Below are 18,330 nucleotides of genomic sequence, written 5' to 3'. Positions count from 1 at the left end.
TTCCTGGAAATGCAAACACAGCCCGTGCCTGATCCATGCTCGCCCACAGCCCGAGCGCACCCCTCCCTGCCTCACATCCCATCGTTCACACTAACACGCACACACACGCGTGCAAACGCGCACGCACAGAGCCGCGCGCCCCCGCACACCCAGGCACCCTTGGCTCAGCCAGGTACCCCCACCCTGGGCGCCCGCTGGCCCGCCAGCCTCGGGCGCACCCCTCGCCCCCCCTCACGCACGCGCACGCATGCACTCTCCGAGCCCCCGCACCGGGCGGAGGCACGCGGTGGGAGGGGGGTGGCGGGAGGGACAGGCCAGGGACCCGGGAGCGGAGTCTCCCAGTCAATCCCGCGCTCGCCTTCCGCCAACTGCGTTCCTGCGCGAAGGCTCCGGGCTCCTCTTTGGCTCACCAACCCGAAGAGTAGGCGCTGAAAACACTTCACCCTCCTCCTCCTCCCTCGAGGCCCCCCAACCCTCCCTGCGCGCCATCTCCCACCCCCACAAAAGGCCCGGACGGTCACCCCCTAAACGCGGCCAGAAGCGGCTCCTAACTCTTCGCTGGGAGCAGGCTGGAGGCTGGGTTTTAGAGAGATCCTGGATTGGGGTCCGTCGCCAGCCACTCCTCCTGGATTGGGCTTCATTTTCATATTTTAAAAGAGGATTTTCGTATTACCTTTGAATACTCCTTCTGACAAAATTTCTGGAGGAGCTCGGTGGGAAAGATTGTGCGGGAATCTTGTTTCAAGGAAAAAAAAAAAAAGCACCGAAGGGGCATTTATTCATTTTTCTCGGGTTTTGGAATCGCCCCGTGGAGGAGAGAGCAAGCCATCAAGAGCCGGGAGGGAAGAGTGGAGAGGACCAGCAAGGCGCACCAGGCCGAGCCACCTCCTTCCCGGCCGCCCCCTCCGCTCTCCCCCGACACACACTCGCTTGCTCGCTTACCGGCGCCTGCACACCCCCCGCGCCGACCCGCACCTCGGGCGGGCGCCACACACTCGGCAGCCCGAGCCGCGGCAGCCGCAGCGGGATGGAGGCGGCGCGCACGCAGCGCCCCGCAGGCTGGCCCCGGGCGCCCCTCGCCCGCACCGGGCTCCTGCTCCTGTCGACGTGGGTCCTGGCCGGCGCCGAGATCACTTGGGACGCAACGGGCGGTCCTGGGCGCCTCGCGGCTCTGGCTTCGCGGTCCCCGGCGCTGCCGCCTCTCTCGCTGCGGGCAGTGGCAAGCCAGTGGCCGGAGGAGCTGGCGACTGTACGGAGAGGCGCCGCACTGGGGCGCCGGCCGGGACCAGAGCCACTGCCCCAGCCAGGCGGAGGCAGCGGCAGAAAGAAGCAGGGAGAAGCCGGAGGGCTGTTGCCGGCAGGCGCGCAATGGGGACGGGGCATCTCGGCTCCTGGCAAGCCTGGCGGCACAAGGAGGAGTCGCCGGGCGCAGCCCCCCAGTGCCCTGGAACGCGGAGACACCCAGGCTACTGTCTTAGCCGATGGTTCCAAAGGAAGCCGATCTCTGGCCAAGGGTCTCCGGGAGGAGGTGAAGGCACCACGGTCTGGGGGGTCGGCGGCCGAAGAGCTCCGGCTACCCAGCACCTCGTTCGCGCTGACCGGGGACTCGGCCCACAACCAAGCCATGGTGCACTGGTCGGGACACAACAGCAGCGTGAGTACCCACCCGGTGGCGGATCTCTCTGTCTGCCGGCAGCGAGGGAAAATGGGGGGCGGGAACGATGGGCAGATAGTTGCTCTGGGTCTAGGTGGAGGCAAGGGGAAGGGGGGGCTCCTCGACTTTTAGACGGACTGGTTCATACCTCTTTCCCCACGCCCCCAACAGGTTAGTGGAGTTTGTTGTAAGACAGCCTGTGCTTTTGTTCACCGGAGACCCTAGGATTGGGGCCGCCCGGAGGGGAGAGGAAGAAGAGGTCCTTAACGGGATCAGTGACCACTTTCTCTGGTACTTGGCTTGGAGAGTCAGTTATCCTGTCGTGGGTGTGTGTGAATTCTTGGGTGAGGACACAGATTGATTTGGGGAAAGAACCGCTGGATAGACTGACCGGTTTCTGCTACTGCCCGGGGGCTTCCCCCCTTTCCCCTCCAGTCACGCGAAGGAAAGCCAGGAGACTGAGGCCACTCGGACTCTGGTACTCCTGCCCGCCGGGCTTAGGATGCTGCCTCGGGCTCCAGGCGCACTTTCTCCCAGCCTTAGGGGAGGCTGGGCCTTCAGGCAACACTGATTCCCCCCTTCAAAACCCAGGCAGCATACAGCTGATTCACTTTGTTAGTTATACAGCAGAAACTAACACAACACTGTAAAGCAATTATACTCCAATAAAGATGTTAAAAATAAAAAAGAACAAACAAACAACCCAGGCAGCTGCCCTGAAAAGCTACAGGAGGGGCAGAAAAAAAAAAGGTTTAAAGTGTGAAGTGAAATTCAACACCCATCCTGCACCCCTCGTTCTCACGCAAGCACAAGCACACGTAAGTCGCTGAGCAAAATACTCGCCCCGGCCGCTGAGTCCTGCAACGACAAACTCGCCAAGTGGAGTTGGGTCCCGGTGCTTTCTGTGCACCTCTCCACGCCTCTCTCTCCGCTGCCAGGTTAACCTGGAAGCTGCTGTACGAGAGGTGGCGCCCTGGAGTCCAGTCCGGCGGCTCCGGCGCCCGCGGCCAGGCACCGGGCGCAGAGTGTCGTCTGCGCAGCCCGCAGCTCGGGCCGGAGGAGCGCCCCACCCTACCCCCAGCTGGCAGCCAGCGCGTGCAGTCCAGCCCAGGATCCGCGGGGGATGGCCCTCGGGGAAGAGTGGGGACGGCCTCCGACGATTTACTCCACTCCCCTGCCTTCCTCGGCCCCCACTTCAGCCAGTGCTGCAAAAATCCTTTCCTCATCTCTGGCTCTGAGGATCAGATCAGAGCCCGGCACTGGTCAGAGTCTGGGGGATGACGGATGTCTGTACTGGCAGCTTTGGGGAACTCATTTGATGGGAAAGCACCGCCCCCGCTCCCTTTATATTTCTCTTCATGACTGACATTAAAGATTTCCCGGGGAAATTTTCGCCTTATTTTAACAGGGCCTGGGGGGTGTCACAGGGGTGAGTGGTGAATAACAGGAAAAGCCAGAAGTCCGCAGAGAGCAGCACATCAGCAATACCGAGCACAGATTTCCTGGTTCTTACTGACACACAGCACCACGCAGGCAGCGCAGCCTGGGTTGGAAGCATTTGGGCAGTCCAGCTTACCAGCAGCGCGATGGCTGACTCCGTCTGCCTCCAGTGAAGGCCCCCCCATAGCTTCGCAGTGGACAGCTCTGGACTTGGGCGGTGGGCAACGCGTGCATTGGGAGGGATGGGTGACTGAGGACTTACAAGTCCCGGAAGGACTCTCTGTGTGTGTGTGTGTGTGTGTGTGTGTGTGTGTGTGTGTGTGGAGAGAGAGAGAGAGGTAATTCTCTGACCGCAGGGATTGCGACTCTCAACTTCCTTATAGTTTGATAGTGAGGAATTGTGTGTATGTGTGTTATTTTGTTCGTGTTCTTACTCCCTGAGGAGGATGGACAGGATGTGTGGAAGTAAATGTATCCCTAGGAGAAGGAGGAGGTGATATCTTCACATATCTGTGATTTTAACACTGCCACATTTGGACGATATAAATTCACTCTGCCTAAAGAGTTTTTTTATGTTTCTGCTTTTATTTTAAGGATCATTTTCGTGTGTTGACAAATTCTCTGAAGCTGGGACCGTTAAAGAGTGCTTTCTGCAAGTAGTAATTAAATGTGCATGGCCTTCTCTGCCCATCTTCAAGGCAGTTATACAGCAGAGGAAGTGAGGGGGCAAGTGTAGCCCCATACCCCCCAGGGAAATGGCTCTTCCGTTAAAAGGGGGTGCAGAGGGCCTGAGGAGTGCATCAGTTGGCCTTGGAGTCCTTAGTGACAGTGATGAGATTTGGGCAGTTCATTAATAGCTCCTCAGAGGTTCATTGGTTGTGCTCGTGGCCAGTCTTACTGTCCAAGCAAAGGACAAGGCAGCACAGGTGAGTGCAGGGACCCCATGGTGTCTACTCTCTCTGGTCCAGAGAGTTACTGCCTCTTTAGCTCTTGGGCTGGACCTGCCTCTTTTGACGATGCTTCACAGGCAATTCCAGCGAGAAGGGCTTCTTTGAGTGTAGGTCTGTGCTGCTCTGAGGAAGATGAGGAAACAGGTTAACATGGCCCTGCCTTTGAGAGACTTTAAGGAAACAACCCTGGGGGAGGAGCTAGGAAACCAGTTTCTGCAACATTACCCAGTTGGTTTCTTTCTCCCCTCCTCCTTTCCTGAGGACAGCAAAAGACGGCGCTGTTAAAATAAAGCCAGGGTGAGGAGTGATGGAGATGATGTCCCTTCTGGAAGTTCCCTTTATCATTGGTTTCAAAGCGGTTGGAGATGTCCCCAAGGCAGAGAACATGGGGCCTTGCACCAAGCTCTTTTGACATGAAAAGAGAATTCCATCTTCCCTTCCGACGTAAAGGGTGTTAAACATGTCCTTCTCTGGGAAGGCCACCGGTTTAATTGTTAACACATTGTGGGGCTTCCCGCTCTCCCTCCAAGTGCCTCTGGTGGACCTCATTCCTGGCGTGAGGTCCTTTTTGGGGAGAGTTTCCAGTTACCCCGTATAATGGAAAATTGAACTCCACTCTGGCCGTTTGCATTCAGGCATAAGGAAGTGGACGTGCAAGGGAAGCACCTCCACCCCACACTATGTGCCCAGCATGTGCCCAGGGGCTGAGAGTCTCATTCTAGGCTTGAGTCACATGTTCACTTTGGTCCCAGGAGTGGGGTGGGATGGCTTGGAGGGCAACGGGGGTGGTGCCCAGCAGGCTTGAGCCAGGAGGGGATGGAGTCTGGGTCCCCCTCTGACCTTTCTTGCCCTGCAAGAAAGGTGTTTCGGGGGAGAGGTGAGTGGGCTTGGGCTTGGAGCCTGTACTCTACCTTATCCATTGGGCCACCGGGGCTGATTGGAGCCTATATTCTGGAAGAGCGATTTGCCTTTCTCTCTGGTTGTCTCCAGCTGAGATCCTGGTGATTAATGGGCTAGAGAGTGTTTCACAAACACCCAAAGGGAGTCCAGACCCTGTGGCTGTGACAGGGATACAGAAAAACACATCATTCTGATCTCCTTCAAAAGAAGAAAGGCGCCTCCTTGCTTGGTCAGTGAGTTGGCAAATGGCTCTGGAGAGTGGAAAGCTGTGAAGACAACAGCCCACTTTCCGGGCCCCCTCAGCATTGTAAGCCTTGATGGGGATCCCCTGTTCTGGTGCTGAGGTGAGAATGCTGCACCCTCCTGTAGATTGATTCCCATGCCTTTCCTGCAGCTCACTCCCAGAGACAGCGATTTGCAGGCTGCTACCCCTGCAGTGTGTCTGGTTGGAAGGACTTGCCAGATAGTATTCATGTGCCCAACTCTGCACCTTGGTGAAGAGAAACGGAGATGCTGATAACCCGGCGTCCTTACCCTGCTAGCAGGGTGAATGCACAGACTCTCCCAGGCACGATTTCATACCCTTAACTAATTCAGCTGGACGGTGTTCTAAAATATTTACTCTTAATGTGCAAAATAGTGACAGATTTGATCAGATTAATTGTGTTTCACTCACTGGAGCATCTAATTGTGGCTCCCAAACAGATTTTTCAAATAGCTCTTGGCTGGGTTGTCTAACCTTCTCGTCCCCGCTCTCAGTCCCCGTGTCACGATATCTTAATCCATTTTGCCTTCTCAGAGGCTTAATAAAGAAGCCTGCCACAAGCTCAATATCAAAAAAAACAAACAACCCAATCCAAAAATGGGCAGAAGACCTAAATAGACATTTCTCCAAAGAAGATATACAGATTGCCAACAAACACATGAAAGGATGCTCCACATCACTAATCATCAGAGAAATGCAAATCAAAACTACAGTGAGGTATCACCTCACACCGGTCAGAATGGCCATCATCAAAAAATCTACAAACAATGAATGCTGGAGAGGGTGTGGAGAAAAGGGAACCCTCTTGCACTGTTGGTGGGAATGTAAACTGATACAGCCACTGCGGAGAACAGTATGGAGTTTCCTTAAAAAACTAAAAATAGAACTAACATACGACCCAGCAATCCCATTACTGGGCATATACCCTGAGAAAACCATAATTCAAAAAGAGTCATGTACCACAATGTTCATTGCAGCTCTATTTACAATAGCCAGGACATGGAAACAACCTAAGTGTCCATCCACAGATGAATGGATAAAGAAGATGTGGCATATGTATACAATGGAATATTACTCAGCCATAAAAAGAAACGAAATTGAGTTATTTGTAGTGAGGTGGATGGACCTAGAGTCTGTCATACAGAGTGAAGTAAGTTAGAAAGAGAAAAACAAATACCATATGCTAACACATATATATGGAATCTAAAAAAAAAAAGGTTCTGAAGAACCTGGGGCAGGACAGGAATAACAGCAGAGACGTAGAGAATGGACTTGAGGACACAGGGAGGGGGAAGGGATGAAGCTGGGACGAAGTGAGAGAGTGGCATGGACTTACATATACTACCAACTGTAAAATAGATAGCTAGTGGGAAGCGGCTGCATAGCACAGGGAGATCAGCTCCGTGCTTTGTGACCACCTAGAGGGGTGGGATAGGGAGGGTGGGAGGGAGATGCAAGAGGGAGGAGATATGGGGTATATGTATATGAATAGCTGATTCACTTTGTTATAAAGCAGAAACTAACACACCATTGTAAAGCAATTATACTCCAATAAAGATGTTAAAAAAAAAAAAAAAGCCTGCCACAGAAGCTGTTCTTTAGGGGTTTGCCAAAAAGAATCTGTTTTTAATTAATATTACAAGGGGAGCCATCTCAGTTGAGATGTAGCTGGGAAATGCAGTGGGACATAACAGCACTAACTGCTCCTGGTCACCATTGGCCTGGGGGTGGTGAGTGGAGGGACTTCACAACGGCTGTTTGCTCTGCGTTTTCTCTGATGGCCCCGTTACAGGGTGTGATTTGCTTCTCAGATCCTGCAGTGATTTCCAAGGTAAGCAGAAGTTGCGAACTCCTTAATTGGGAGGCCCAATTTAATGATGGCAGAAATGCAGCGGTTGGAACTCGCTTTGTAGTTGGCAGAGAAGGAACTCGGGAAGTGGCTTCTCAGATTGTGTTGGATTTAAGGGAAGGGAGTTGTGGCAGGAAGGCTGAGGAGGAAGCGGGGGCAGAAGGGAGAACTGCTCTTTCCTCGGCTGTGTAAATCCTACTGTAACTGGGGGCACTTTGGAACTGGGTGATCATCCTCTAGGGAGCAGAGAGGTGTGACAAAGCTGGATGGCTGAAATAGGAGGGTGTGTCTGGAGGGTTTATCCAAGGCCAGGTACACCAAGGCCTGGGGGCTGGACTCGCCTGTTGATTTCCTACTTCCTTTGGCCTCTTGGCTGGCTTGAGACACTTCCCTATGAGGAGAAAATGTCAAAGGATGAATTTTCAGCAAGTTTGGGGGAAAAGAGGTCTTGTGAAGTTGGAGGTGGAAAGTGTAGCATGCCGGCGCCTGGTGGGCCACTTTGGGTAAGCAGCAGTGGCACTGTGGGATGGATGGCCTTCAGCTAACCATGGTCATCGCCCTGTTGTGGTGGGTTACTGAGAGAAGGGTCTGGATGCTGCTCTGACTTTGTTGGCAGAGAGTGGAGATGAGAGAGCTCTGCTTTACACGCAGTAGAGAGACTCAACTGTGTTTGACCAAGTGGGTGAATGAGTGAGTCCCAAGTCTCATTGAGCAGAGGCTACGAAGGGATTGAAAACCCTTGTCCCTTGGGATAGCGATGCTTCCTTTCTCAGGTTGTTCATAACTTGACCGGTATAGTCAGGAGCATTTCACCCAGGACGTCTCCATTCTCGCTTGAGTACCTTTAGCCTCTTGAATTAAACTCCAGAGTCCTTTAGCCTGCCATTCAAGGCTCTTCACTGCGTATGTCCTGGATCTGCTTCTCCAACTCTGCATCTGACTGTTCCCTGATGGGCCCCTTCACTCTAGCCAAGGCAGCCCCTTCATTGTCCCAGACCCCTTCTTGACTCAAGCCTTTGCTCTTAAGGTCTCCTCCACTCAGGATACCCCTCTTCCTCTCTTGAGATGTACCCATTACTCATGGCTCAGTTTAAGATTCAAACATGCTTCTCTATAGAACCTTCCTTAGAAGCATTTATTTTTCTTTCTCCTAACTGTTTATAGAATTTACAGCCTGTACCACACATTTGATTATGTTTAGTTTGCACTTGGTTATTTTATGAGTGTTTTGAAGGTGGGGGATGAGGGATAAAATGCTTACACCAGCACCTCACCCCCACACTTGCTGTGAGTTCTCCTTTTCTCATGTGTGCCTTGTGACCTGTGGCCCGGTGCTTGGCACGTAGCTCAGTACATACTTGCTGAGCTGACCCTGGGAACTGGACAGTGCCCTAGCTGCCCGGGGAGGATGGCTGACACTGTCTCTTCATAGCACTGAGTTTATACACCTGGCTTATTATTTTATATACAACTTTTAACATAAGATGTAGAGGCATCTCTACCCCACTTAGTAAGGGGATGGAAATAGGGACGAGTCAACAATCCTGGCTTCTTCCTCATGTGCTTCAGAGACCACATGGACTCACATAAGATATTCAGCCATTTGCCAGGTGTTCACTATGTGTGTGGCAGTGTTTTGGGGACTGTGGGGTTGGTAGGGCTGTGATGGAGGGCGAGACAAAGAAGGATAAGACAGCATTTGCCTCAAGGTCCTTTTATATGCTTTGGGTATAAGGCTGCTCTTCTGTAAAGTTAAATAACACATGACAACAAGACATATCATGGGGTGATGTGTGGTTGTCAAGTGGTCGTTTCAGGCTATGAGCTCAGAGGAGAGGGGATCACTGTGGGAGATGCTACAGGCATCTTAGACCGACAGAATGTCAAGGCTGGAAGTGCACTTGGGAATTATTTTCATCACATCATCCAGCATAGAGATGAAGGGTATGAGGCTCAGACAGAAACACGATACCCTATAGCGTGGACTCTCTCCTGGTCTTTCTCTCTGTAGCCATCCCCTATGCACTCCTGGTTTTCTTCTTTCTCCTTGCTTTTACAGACCATTTTCCTTCTAAGAGGACTCATTTTCATTCAAGTGAGGTAGGGTGCTGCCCATTTTATAGGTAGGATAGAGTGAGGCCTAGGATGAGTATACACAAGGCTAGCCAGAGAGGCTTAGGAATAGATTCCTCCCTCCTGTTCCCTGGCTGTGTCCTATGGCCATCCTGCCTACCCACCACAGTGGCTGCAGACAGTAAGTACCAGCTGCTTATATGTACAATCTGTATCTTACTAACTGTTGTTGATGGGGGCCTCTTGTGAGTCACCTCGTTGAGTCAGTGAGTGACAAGCCTGGTTGCATCATCAGGAACATTTTCGCTCATTTATTTTGATCAGTGTAGTTTGGGTTTAATTATTTATGGAAATGCTGTTCTTTATAGTACGCTAATAAACATACTATAGTAAATTTCCAAAAAGTAATGGAGTCTAAGAACTTCAGGATTGCACAGATAGCTTTCTGCTATTAACTCCTTGCTGGGGAGCAGAGGAAACCATTCCTACTGGGTTGGGGTGAGAGGACCCGGAGTTAGCCGTTCAGGGCTGTTGGTGAGTGAATCTGTGCCCATTGCTAAGCAGGGGCCTGGTACTTGGCCTGTGCTGGAAGAGAACCTAGTTTAGGGGAAAAGCTGGACATAGTTATATAGGGTCATCAAGGATCTTGTTAAGTTGTAGATTATTTAGCCTGGGTATGATTGTATGACTTGTGTGAATTCATACTTGTGGAGGGTTTTCATTATGAATGCCATCCTCTTCAGGATATATTAGGAACAGAGGTAGACTGGGAGCAAGAAACAAAGCCATATAGTAAACAGGAGCAAGGGTTCTGGAGCTGGATGCCTGGGTTTGAATCCTGCTTCTGTCTCTCTCTCTCCTTCTCTCTCTCTCTCTCTTTTTTTTTTTTTTTTCTTTTGGTTAAGTTTAATTTAGTCTTTAAAGAATTGAAATATAGTTGCGTACAGTATTATATAGGTTACAGGTATACAATATTGTGATTCACAGTTTTTAAAGGTTATCCTCCATTAATAGTTATTATAAAATATTGGCTATCTTCCCTGTGTTGTACAGTATATTCTTGTAGCTTATTTTATACCTAATAGTTTGTACCTCTTACTCCCCTACCCCTATATTGCCCCTCCCCACTTCCCTCTCCCCACTGGGAGCCACTAGTTTGTTCTCTATATCTGTGAGTCTGCTTCTTTTTTGTTATATTTACTAATTTGTTATATATTTTTAGATTCCACATATAAGTGATGTCATACACCATTTGTCTTTCTCTGACTTACTTCACCTAGCATAATGCCCTCTAAGTCCATCCATGTTGCTGCAAATGGCAAAATTTCATTCTTCTTTATGGCTGAGTAGTATTCCATTGTGTATGTATATATGTATATATACCACATCTTCTTTATCCACTCATCTGTTGATGGACACTTAGGTTGCTTCCATGTCTTAGCAATTATAAATAATGCTGCTATGAACATTGGGGGTGCATGTATCTTTTTGAATTAGTGTTTTTGGTTTTTTTTTTGGTTATATACCCAGGAGTGAGATTTCTGGGTCATATGATAGTTCTATTTTTAGTTTTTTGAGGAAGCGCCATATTTTCCACTGTGGCTGCACCAATTTACATTCCCACCAACAGTGTAGGAGGGCTCCCTTTTCTCCACATCCTCGCCAACATTTATTTGTTGTCTTTTTGATGACAGCTACTCTGACAGGTGTGAGGTGATACCTCATTGTGGTTTTGATTTGCATTTCCCTAATGATTAGTGATGTTGAGCATCTTCTCATGTGCCCATTGGCCATCTGCCTGTCTTCTTTGGAGAAATGTCTATTCAGTTCTCCCGCCCATTTTTTTTTTTTTCCTGCCCATTTTTAAATTGGTTTGTCTGCCTCTTGTCTCTTAATAGCTGTGTGACATTGGGCAAGTTGTCACCCTCTCTTGTCTATTTTTTCATCTACAAAAGGGAGCGATAATAATAGTACCTCTCACATTGGGCTATTTTAAGGATTAAATAAGATATTGTACATAGCAAAGTGTTTAAAAGAAATGCCTGACCTGTAGTTAGTCCTCCAGATATTTTAGTTAGTTTAGTTGTTATTCTTATATTAGAAGGGGTTTCCTCTTCATTTGCAGATGGAAACACGGAAGCAGAGGAAGGAGGTACTTGCCCCAAGTTTCCCAGTGAGCTGATTGCAAAGCCCTTGGCTACAACCCAGTTCTCAGTGAGATGCTCATTTCAGCCACCTCCCATAGTGCATGTCCTGACTCAGACGAGTCTTTGCGTGTCTGCCTTCTGTGTCATGCTAAGGGAAACAGTGAAAGAGAGAAGTGTGAGTGGCTGGGGACCTGGCTGCTTGAAACTCATACTCAGAATTTGTAATAGAAATGGTTAGAAGCAGGTGCTTAGAGTCAGGTTAACGATTATACTAACAGACAGCTAATAAGTGGAACATTTTCTCAGGGCTTTTGTTGAGTGGAGTTTTGAGAAAGGCATCCAGAAAGATGAAGAGTAGCTTCTCTTGGCTTGGGCACCCATGATTATACCTCACAGCTAATCATGGAAGACTTCTTGAAGGAAGTGAGTGAAATGTGTAGCTTTCATAGAAAATAGGAGAACACAGGGCTGCTGGGACTGGTGGACAAGAAAAGCCTGGAGTGCCAAAGACTCATTTCATCCAAGTCATGGGATGGACCTTGGTGTTCAAGGTTCGTTTCTCCTTTCCATCTCCTACCTCTGCTTTGTGCCTGGCATGAAATGGGGATATCCGTGGCTGGAACTCTCTGCATAATATCTGCAGCCTCTTTCCCAGAATTATCATATTGGCCAGACCCATGAATATTTTGTAATAATCCACATCCATCGAGGTACAGGTTTGTACCTGCCTGTACCCTTTTTGCCTGCACCCTGAGCACTTCGAGTGGAGCCTGAGATCCCTACACAGACACTAGAGGGAGTGTTGCCCTGGGAAAGAAGTGAAAATAAATAGGATGAAATAATAAAACAAATACTGCATGAGGAATTGTTCCAAGGGAGTGAAGAAGAGCGGTAGTAGCCTGCAGGTTCATTGTGTGAGGGCTGGTCTGGTGACCCATAGATGAACAATTGATTAGCAACCCAGCAGCTGAGTCCTGGGGGACTGATCATTCAGCCCCTTCCCGCAGAAAAAAAGGAGATGGATGTTTTGTACAAATACAGACGTTCTGCTGTCCATTCAACCCATAAGTGACTCAACTAAGACTCCAGACGTAAATGCAGCCAGAAGTGATGCTCAGGCTTGGGTCTTCCATCCCTTCTGCATTTTCTGCCTTTGTGCTCCCTCACTTTCTTGGGCATCGTGGTCAGTTAATATAAGCTTATTGAGTTGAATGACATAAGTACATTCTTAAATACTTAAAACTGCCTGGGTAAAGAATGCGTGTCTTGGGAATGGGGAAGAATCTGGCTGCTTCTTGCTGCCTGCAGGCCTAGGGTCTGCATCCCTGGAACATCACAATGACCTCTCACCTGTTCCCAGGTCCCGCGTACCTAACTCAGTCATCTCTAAGCCTTTTTGGCATCTATGTGTGGTAAGCGGTTTCTCTTCCAGATGGGTAGAATCAGGTTAAAGAGTACACTGCTGCGTAAGAAGTGAACTTTTTCCTTTTAAAATCTGTTCTCAGTGGGAGACGGAGAACAATTACAGAGTTGAACATCTTTTTTCAGTTGCTCAAGTTGCCATATCTGAATGTGATTACACGTACTGGGGGAACTCGTTACGTTAAGAGTTTTGAGGCTGTGGTACTGGAGATGCAGAGAAGCTTGTTAACCAGGGTGGAGGCAGGTAGAGGAAAGAATCTTGAGAGGCAAAAGAGTTGCTCATATAACTGTGCTGCTTTCAGTGTTACCTGTGCTTGAAAGCAAACTTTTCACTGGAAGATTTCTCAAAACTCAGACATTTTTTTTCTGTTGGGAAGGCCCCCAAGCCACCGTGATTTCAAACAAGTCTCTGAGCCTTAGTTTCACTGGCTGTAAAATGGGAATAATACTGGGATGTTGTGAATCTTATAGATAATACTCTGAAGGGGTTAGCATAGTAGGCTATTACACTGGTTAAAAAATGTTAGTTCTCATTATCACCTAAGCAGGAAATGGGGTAGGTTGAGTGTCTGTCCTTTTGTAGCGGATATGTTGGTACCCTGCCCATATGCCCTCTGCACTTGCCATCTGTCTGCAATCTGGCCTGACGTCTAACCACCAGCACCAGGGACTGTGTGCCCACTGGGGCTTTCTTCGATTACACAGGTGCAGGCTGGAAGCATCAGGGAATTGATTTCCATCAAGGAGTAGGGAGCAACCACTTGACAATGACTGTTGGAAGCTGGTGGATAAATACCCCAGCTCCCTTGCCCTTTGGGGTGGGGTAACTCTGAAACTTGTTTTCTACACCATCTCCCAGAGCCACCAGTGGGATTAAGCCCCAATTGCCTAAGGTGGTAACTTGCTTGCTTTATTGGCTACCTTCCCATCCCTATCTCCTTTCTCCACCCCACAGTCAGTATCACCTGGGATCACCTACCAAATAAACTACACTTGACCCTTCAACAATGTGGGGTTAGGGACATGGCCCTCCACACAGTCAAAAGTCTGTGTATAACTTTACAGTTGGCCCTCCAGTATGTGAAGTTCCATGTCCGGGGATTCAACCAACCAACTTAAAGACAGGCAGAGAGAAGGAATAACTTCTTACTCTTCCTTTGTGTTCTATTCAGCCCTTCAGTGGGTTGAATGAGGCCCACCCACATTGGGAGGGCAATCTGCTTTACTTAGTCTACCAATTCGTATGTTAAACTCATCCAGAAACACCTTCACAGGCACACTTGGTATAATGTTTGACCAAATTTCTGGACACTCCGTGGCACAGTCAAGTTAACACATAAAATTATCCATCACATCAAATCAGGAATTTCCCTCATCTCTTATAAAATTCTGCATCAGGCCCTACCATGGTACATACTGGGCATAGAGAGGGAAATGGAGCCACTGACCCCAGTTGTGAGAGGGTCTTCCTTTTGGGTTGGCACCTTCCAGAAGGAAGGAGCTCAGGTTATATTGAGTGGCAGGAATATGGCATTGGGGCTTTGAGGAGGGGACACACACCCAAATTAGTTTTCACTGTCATTTCTCAGAGCTAAAGAGCCCCTCCCCATCCCAGGGCATGTGCTTGGTCTTTACAATACATTGTCTCCCTCAAATTTGGACCTCTACCTGCTGACGGACGGTCTCTCCCCTAAGAATAAGGTGTGATTCTTTTTTTTCTTAGACTTTGTCAAGATTTTGGCAGGAAGCAGCTGAGCTTACAGTTGGTACCTTCCCTTCTGAGATATCCTTAGTGAGGGGCATCACGAGAGGTTGGAAAGAATATTGGCCTGGGAGTTGGGATGTCTAGATGGCCTCCTGATTTACATTAACTCTCTTCCGCAAGTCACATGTTTCTTAGGTGTAAGAGAAAGAAGACCCTTCCAGGTATAGTAGCTTATTATGTCTGTGAGTAAAAAAAATTTTAATGGGCTCATTAGTAAGGAAAGGGTCTAGAACTATGATTAAAAAATACTGGAGAATGCTTTTTTCAAGCACGTATAAATTTGGTCTTATCTGATGCAGATGTACTTACTTTCATTCATTCATTCATTCATTCATTCAGTAATTTGTTTGCTTAGTGTGATGCTAATTAAGTTATTTGGATTTTCTGGGATTCAGTTTCCTTACCTATAAAATGAAAGAGTCACTTATGCAACTCTTGATTCAGGCCCATCTCACCACAAGCTAGATATGGTATTAGGTCAGTCATTTCTTTACGTGTGAAATGGGGACAATTCTGTTTGCTCCCCTTATGTCACAGTTAAATAATGAGCTACTGCACCTGTCAGTCTTTTGAAAAGAGTGCTTTTCAAAGCGCTGTGAACAGGAGCGATATGAGCAGGGGGCGATATGAACTCACGGTATTAGTTCACATTACTTCTCCTTTATTCCTTGAGTAGCTGGAGGTCCTTCCATAGCAGATTTGAGACCACGTGCTTCTTTTGCCTTCTCCCAGTACAAATGAAACACTATCATTAGCACACAAACCATGTGTTAAAAAACTCGAGATTCTTATTCCAGGCATGATGTACAATTTATTTCAAGTCACATCTGATATAATAAAAGTCTCAGATGGGAGTGTAATTTGATGTTTATAAAAAAACAACAACACTTGTTCCAGGTCTTGACCTGTATTGATTGCTCTGCCTTATTCCTTTCAGACAATATGAAGTATTTGGGGAGCATCTACTATATGCCTAGTGATGCAGAATGTGCAAAAGAGTGCACCACGGCTTTGTTCCTATTGGTGAGGCCTATGATGCCGACTGGATACCCAAAAAGCTTATAGTCTTGTGTGTGGAACTCACATTATTAGACTAATATTGCAAAGAACAATGTGAGATCATGTAAAATGTGTGCTAAATTTGAGCATTCTTAGGAAATACATTGAATGTAATCAAGACCACGGTAAATGGAAACTAATACAATGTTTAAAATATTATGGTTGTTTTATTATCTACAAAAAAATCCAGTAGCATGATTAGAAATAGATGTAATCCTCATGACTAAACCTGTGTCACTTGATGAGAAGTGTTCTGAGCTTTGAGGTCAAATAGATTATTTTATGCTATGACAGTTGCTCAGAATTCTGCCATATTAGTTTGGACTATTTTTCTTGGTCTGCTTTAGTTTTTCCTTGAGTTTCTCACAGGAAGACAAACATCTGTTTTTTTCATCATAGCACTAAGATAGTCCAGCTTCTCAATTGTATTTTTAGTGGATATTCTAAGTTGTACTGATATCCTTCTAGGCCTGCTTCCCTATTGTCATCTTGATATTTCTATTTATTTTACTCCTGGATTAGTGCCTCTGTTTCTTGGATTCCATTCCTCTCTTTTGGGCTGAGTTTCATTTTTCTGTGGTAGATCCTCAAGTATTCTTTTTCAGAGAGTGCAGGGGAATGTCCTGGCTTATTCCTGTGTCCTGACATAAATATTGCTAGGTTCCTTTTAACTCTCAAAAGATCCTGCCTTGGATGGTACGTTATACAGTCACCCAGTGCTTGAGTGATACTTTTTATTTTCATTGTTGACATGTCTAAAATTTATTTTGGTCTCACACGGGTTTGATGGTTCATGTGGACATAGAAATCTAAGGTCAAAAAAATTACCCTTGGGTCTTTGAAGTTCTTAGAGTACTTGCTGGTTTTGCATCATATGCTATTTTTGGATGATGTGTGTCTTCCCCCTCAGGGGACTGATGAGGGTGGGGAAAGGATATGCCTAGCATGGGACACCGTGGCTTTGTTCCTGTTGGTGAGGCCTAACCCTCTAAGGGAACCTCATGCATTAAAACCAGATTTATACAAAATCAGCAGTACAGTGTGGGAGATTAAATAAATGCTCTCTGGAGCAATTTGCCATAGACACTTTACCTGAATACCTTTAATATATAACTCAACCAGATGAGGTAGTCTTGGCTACCTTTTATTTAAAAAATTTAAAATAGCTTTAAAAAATGTCATCAGATATTCAACAGGTATTTGCGGGGTGCCGTCTATGTGCCAGGTGCTGCTGGGCTCAGAGTACATAACGGTGCGCTCTGAAGGAGAGGTTCACGATACTATCAAAGGTTACACCAGCGACATTAACTTGGAGAGGGCAGAGAGGCAGAGGCAGATGAGCCAGGTCAATTAGGTGAAGAGGAATGGGCAGAGTGTTCAGGGCACACAGCTTCTGTGGCATGAGGGAGCAAGGTTTCTGAAAGGGACAGAAAGAAGGACAGGGTGTCTGGAGCAGAGGGTTTGTGGCTAGGGGCTGGTGAGAGATGAAGCTAGACAGGCAGGCATGGCTTAGACGAAGCAGGGCCATGTGGTTAGACGAAGCAGGGCCATATGGGCCCCTGGGAAGGAGTTTATTCTTTGTCCTACGAGCAAAGGGGTAAGCCTCGGGAAAGTTTAAAGTCGGAGAGTCATATAGTTAAATTTGACCAGGCTGTGGTTTGGAGGGAGAAAAGGCTGGGTTCTAGGAGACCAGAGTACTGCCGTGGCTCAAGAGGACGGTGGCTTGGGTGGTGGCAGTGTAGCGGTGAGAAGGAGCCCACCGAAGAGCTATTCAGCGGGCGTGCTTGATTGTGTTGTTGCCTCCTCTGTCTAGTCCTTCACTCCCCTCTCTAACTCCCTTATATCGGGCTTTTGTAGTGCCCTTTCTCTCTGGGTGGGGCATTCTTCCCCATCTCCTACCTTGGGTTTGGCCTTGTGACTTGCTTTGCCCAATAGCAGGAGTGCCAGTTCTAAGCTTAGTTATCAGAAGGCATTGTGTATCTACATGCTGTCTTGTGGCTCTGCAGTAGCCATGAGAAAAACATGCCCAGGCTAGCCCACCGGTCCTGGGTAGAGAACTAGAGACAAGTCATATGTAGCCACTCCCAGCCAAGCCCAGCCTAGATCAGCCCAGCCCAGCCCAGCCCAGCCATGGGCAGCAGAACTGCCCAACCGAGCCCAACTGTGAGCAGCCAACCCAAAGCTGCCCTGTATACTTATGAGAACAAATGATTGTTGTGACAGTAAATGATTGAGATTCGAGTGGTTTGTTCTGCAGCACTTTTGCAGCAAAAGCTGATACAGCAGATAAAAGCAACAGAATTTGATAGACTGGATGTAGCAAATTTGTGGGACCATGACTACAGTGTAAAGGGAGGCTCGCTTATATTTCAAGATCATTAACCTCATACATGCTCAGGGCTATACTTAAGTGTGTCTTTTTGGTGGTTTCCTGCCACTCACCTCTCTTTACAATTCATGGCTTCTTTTCCTGGAGCCGAATGAAGCAGGTCAGATTCATGGTCCAAAAGAATTAATCTTCCACTCTTTTTCCTTCTCCCTTCTCATTCTCTTTCCAACAGCCTGATCAGATTCCAGCAGAGTGTTTGAGCTGAGTGGTCCTCAGATCCTTCCATGAGGGCCTTCAAGCCCTAACACTCAGTGTATTCTTGGTAGAGTTGAAGTCAATTTCTGCTCTAGCGGGGAAGATGGGATTTCACTTAAAGGGGGGAGAAATGTGGGGCAAGGGATTTTCTTGGTCTTGACTGAGTATTTAAAATACATTAGTGCTGATAAAATATTTAGCTTTTAAACAACAAATTTAATA

At 47.9% G+C, this 18,330-nt stretch overlaps 1 protein-coding gene across 1 annotated transcript in view; it reads left to right on the top strand.

Annotated features, from left to right (window-relative positions):
* The first annotated feature begins 1,027 nt into the window (after positions 1–1,027).
* The window catches only part of SORCS3 (sortilin related VPS10 domain containing receptor 3), a 596,683-nt gene continuing 579,380 nt past the window's right edge, over positions 1,028–18,330 (top strand). The window contains exon 1 of the mRNA XM_061193540.1: positions 1,028–1,654. Coding sequence (XP_061049523.1) covers positions 1,028–1,654 — 627 coding nt within the window. The remainder of the gene's footprint in view (positions 1,655–18,330) is intronic.

Source organism: Eubalaena glacialis, chromosome 1, assembly GCF_028564815.1.
Source record: "Eubalaena glacialis isolate mEubGla1 chromosome 1, mEubGla1.1.hap2.+ XY, whole genome shotgun sequence".
In the NCBI taxonomy this organism is placed as follows: domain Eukaryota; kingdom Metazoa; phylum Chordata; class Mammalia; order Artiodactyla; family Balaenidae; genus Eubalaena; species Eubalaena glacialis.
The sequence above is the reverse complement of the archived record's forward strand: the minus strand, read 5'-3'. Positions and strand labels throughout refer to the sequence as shown.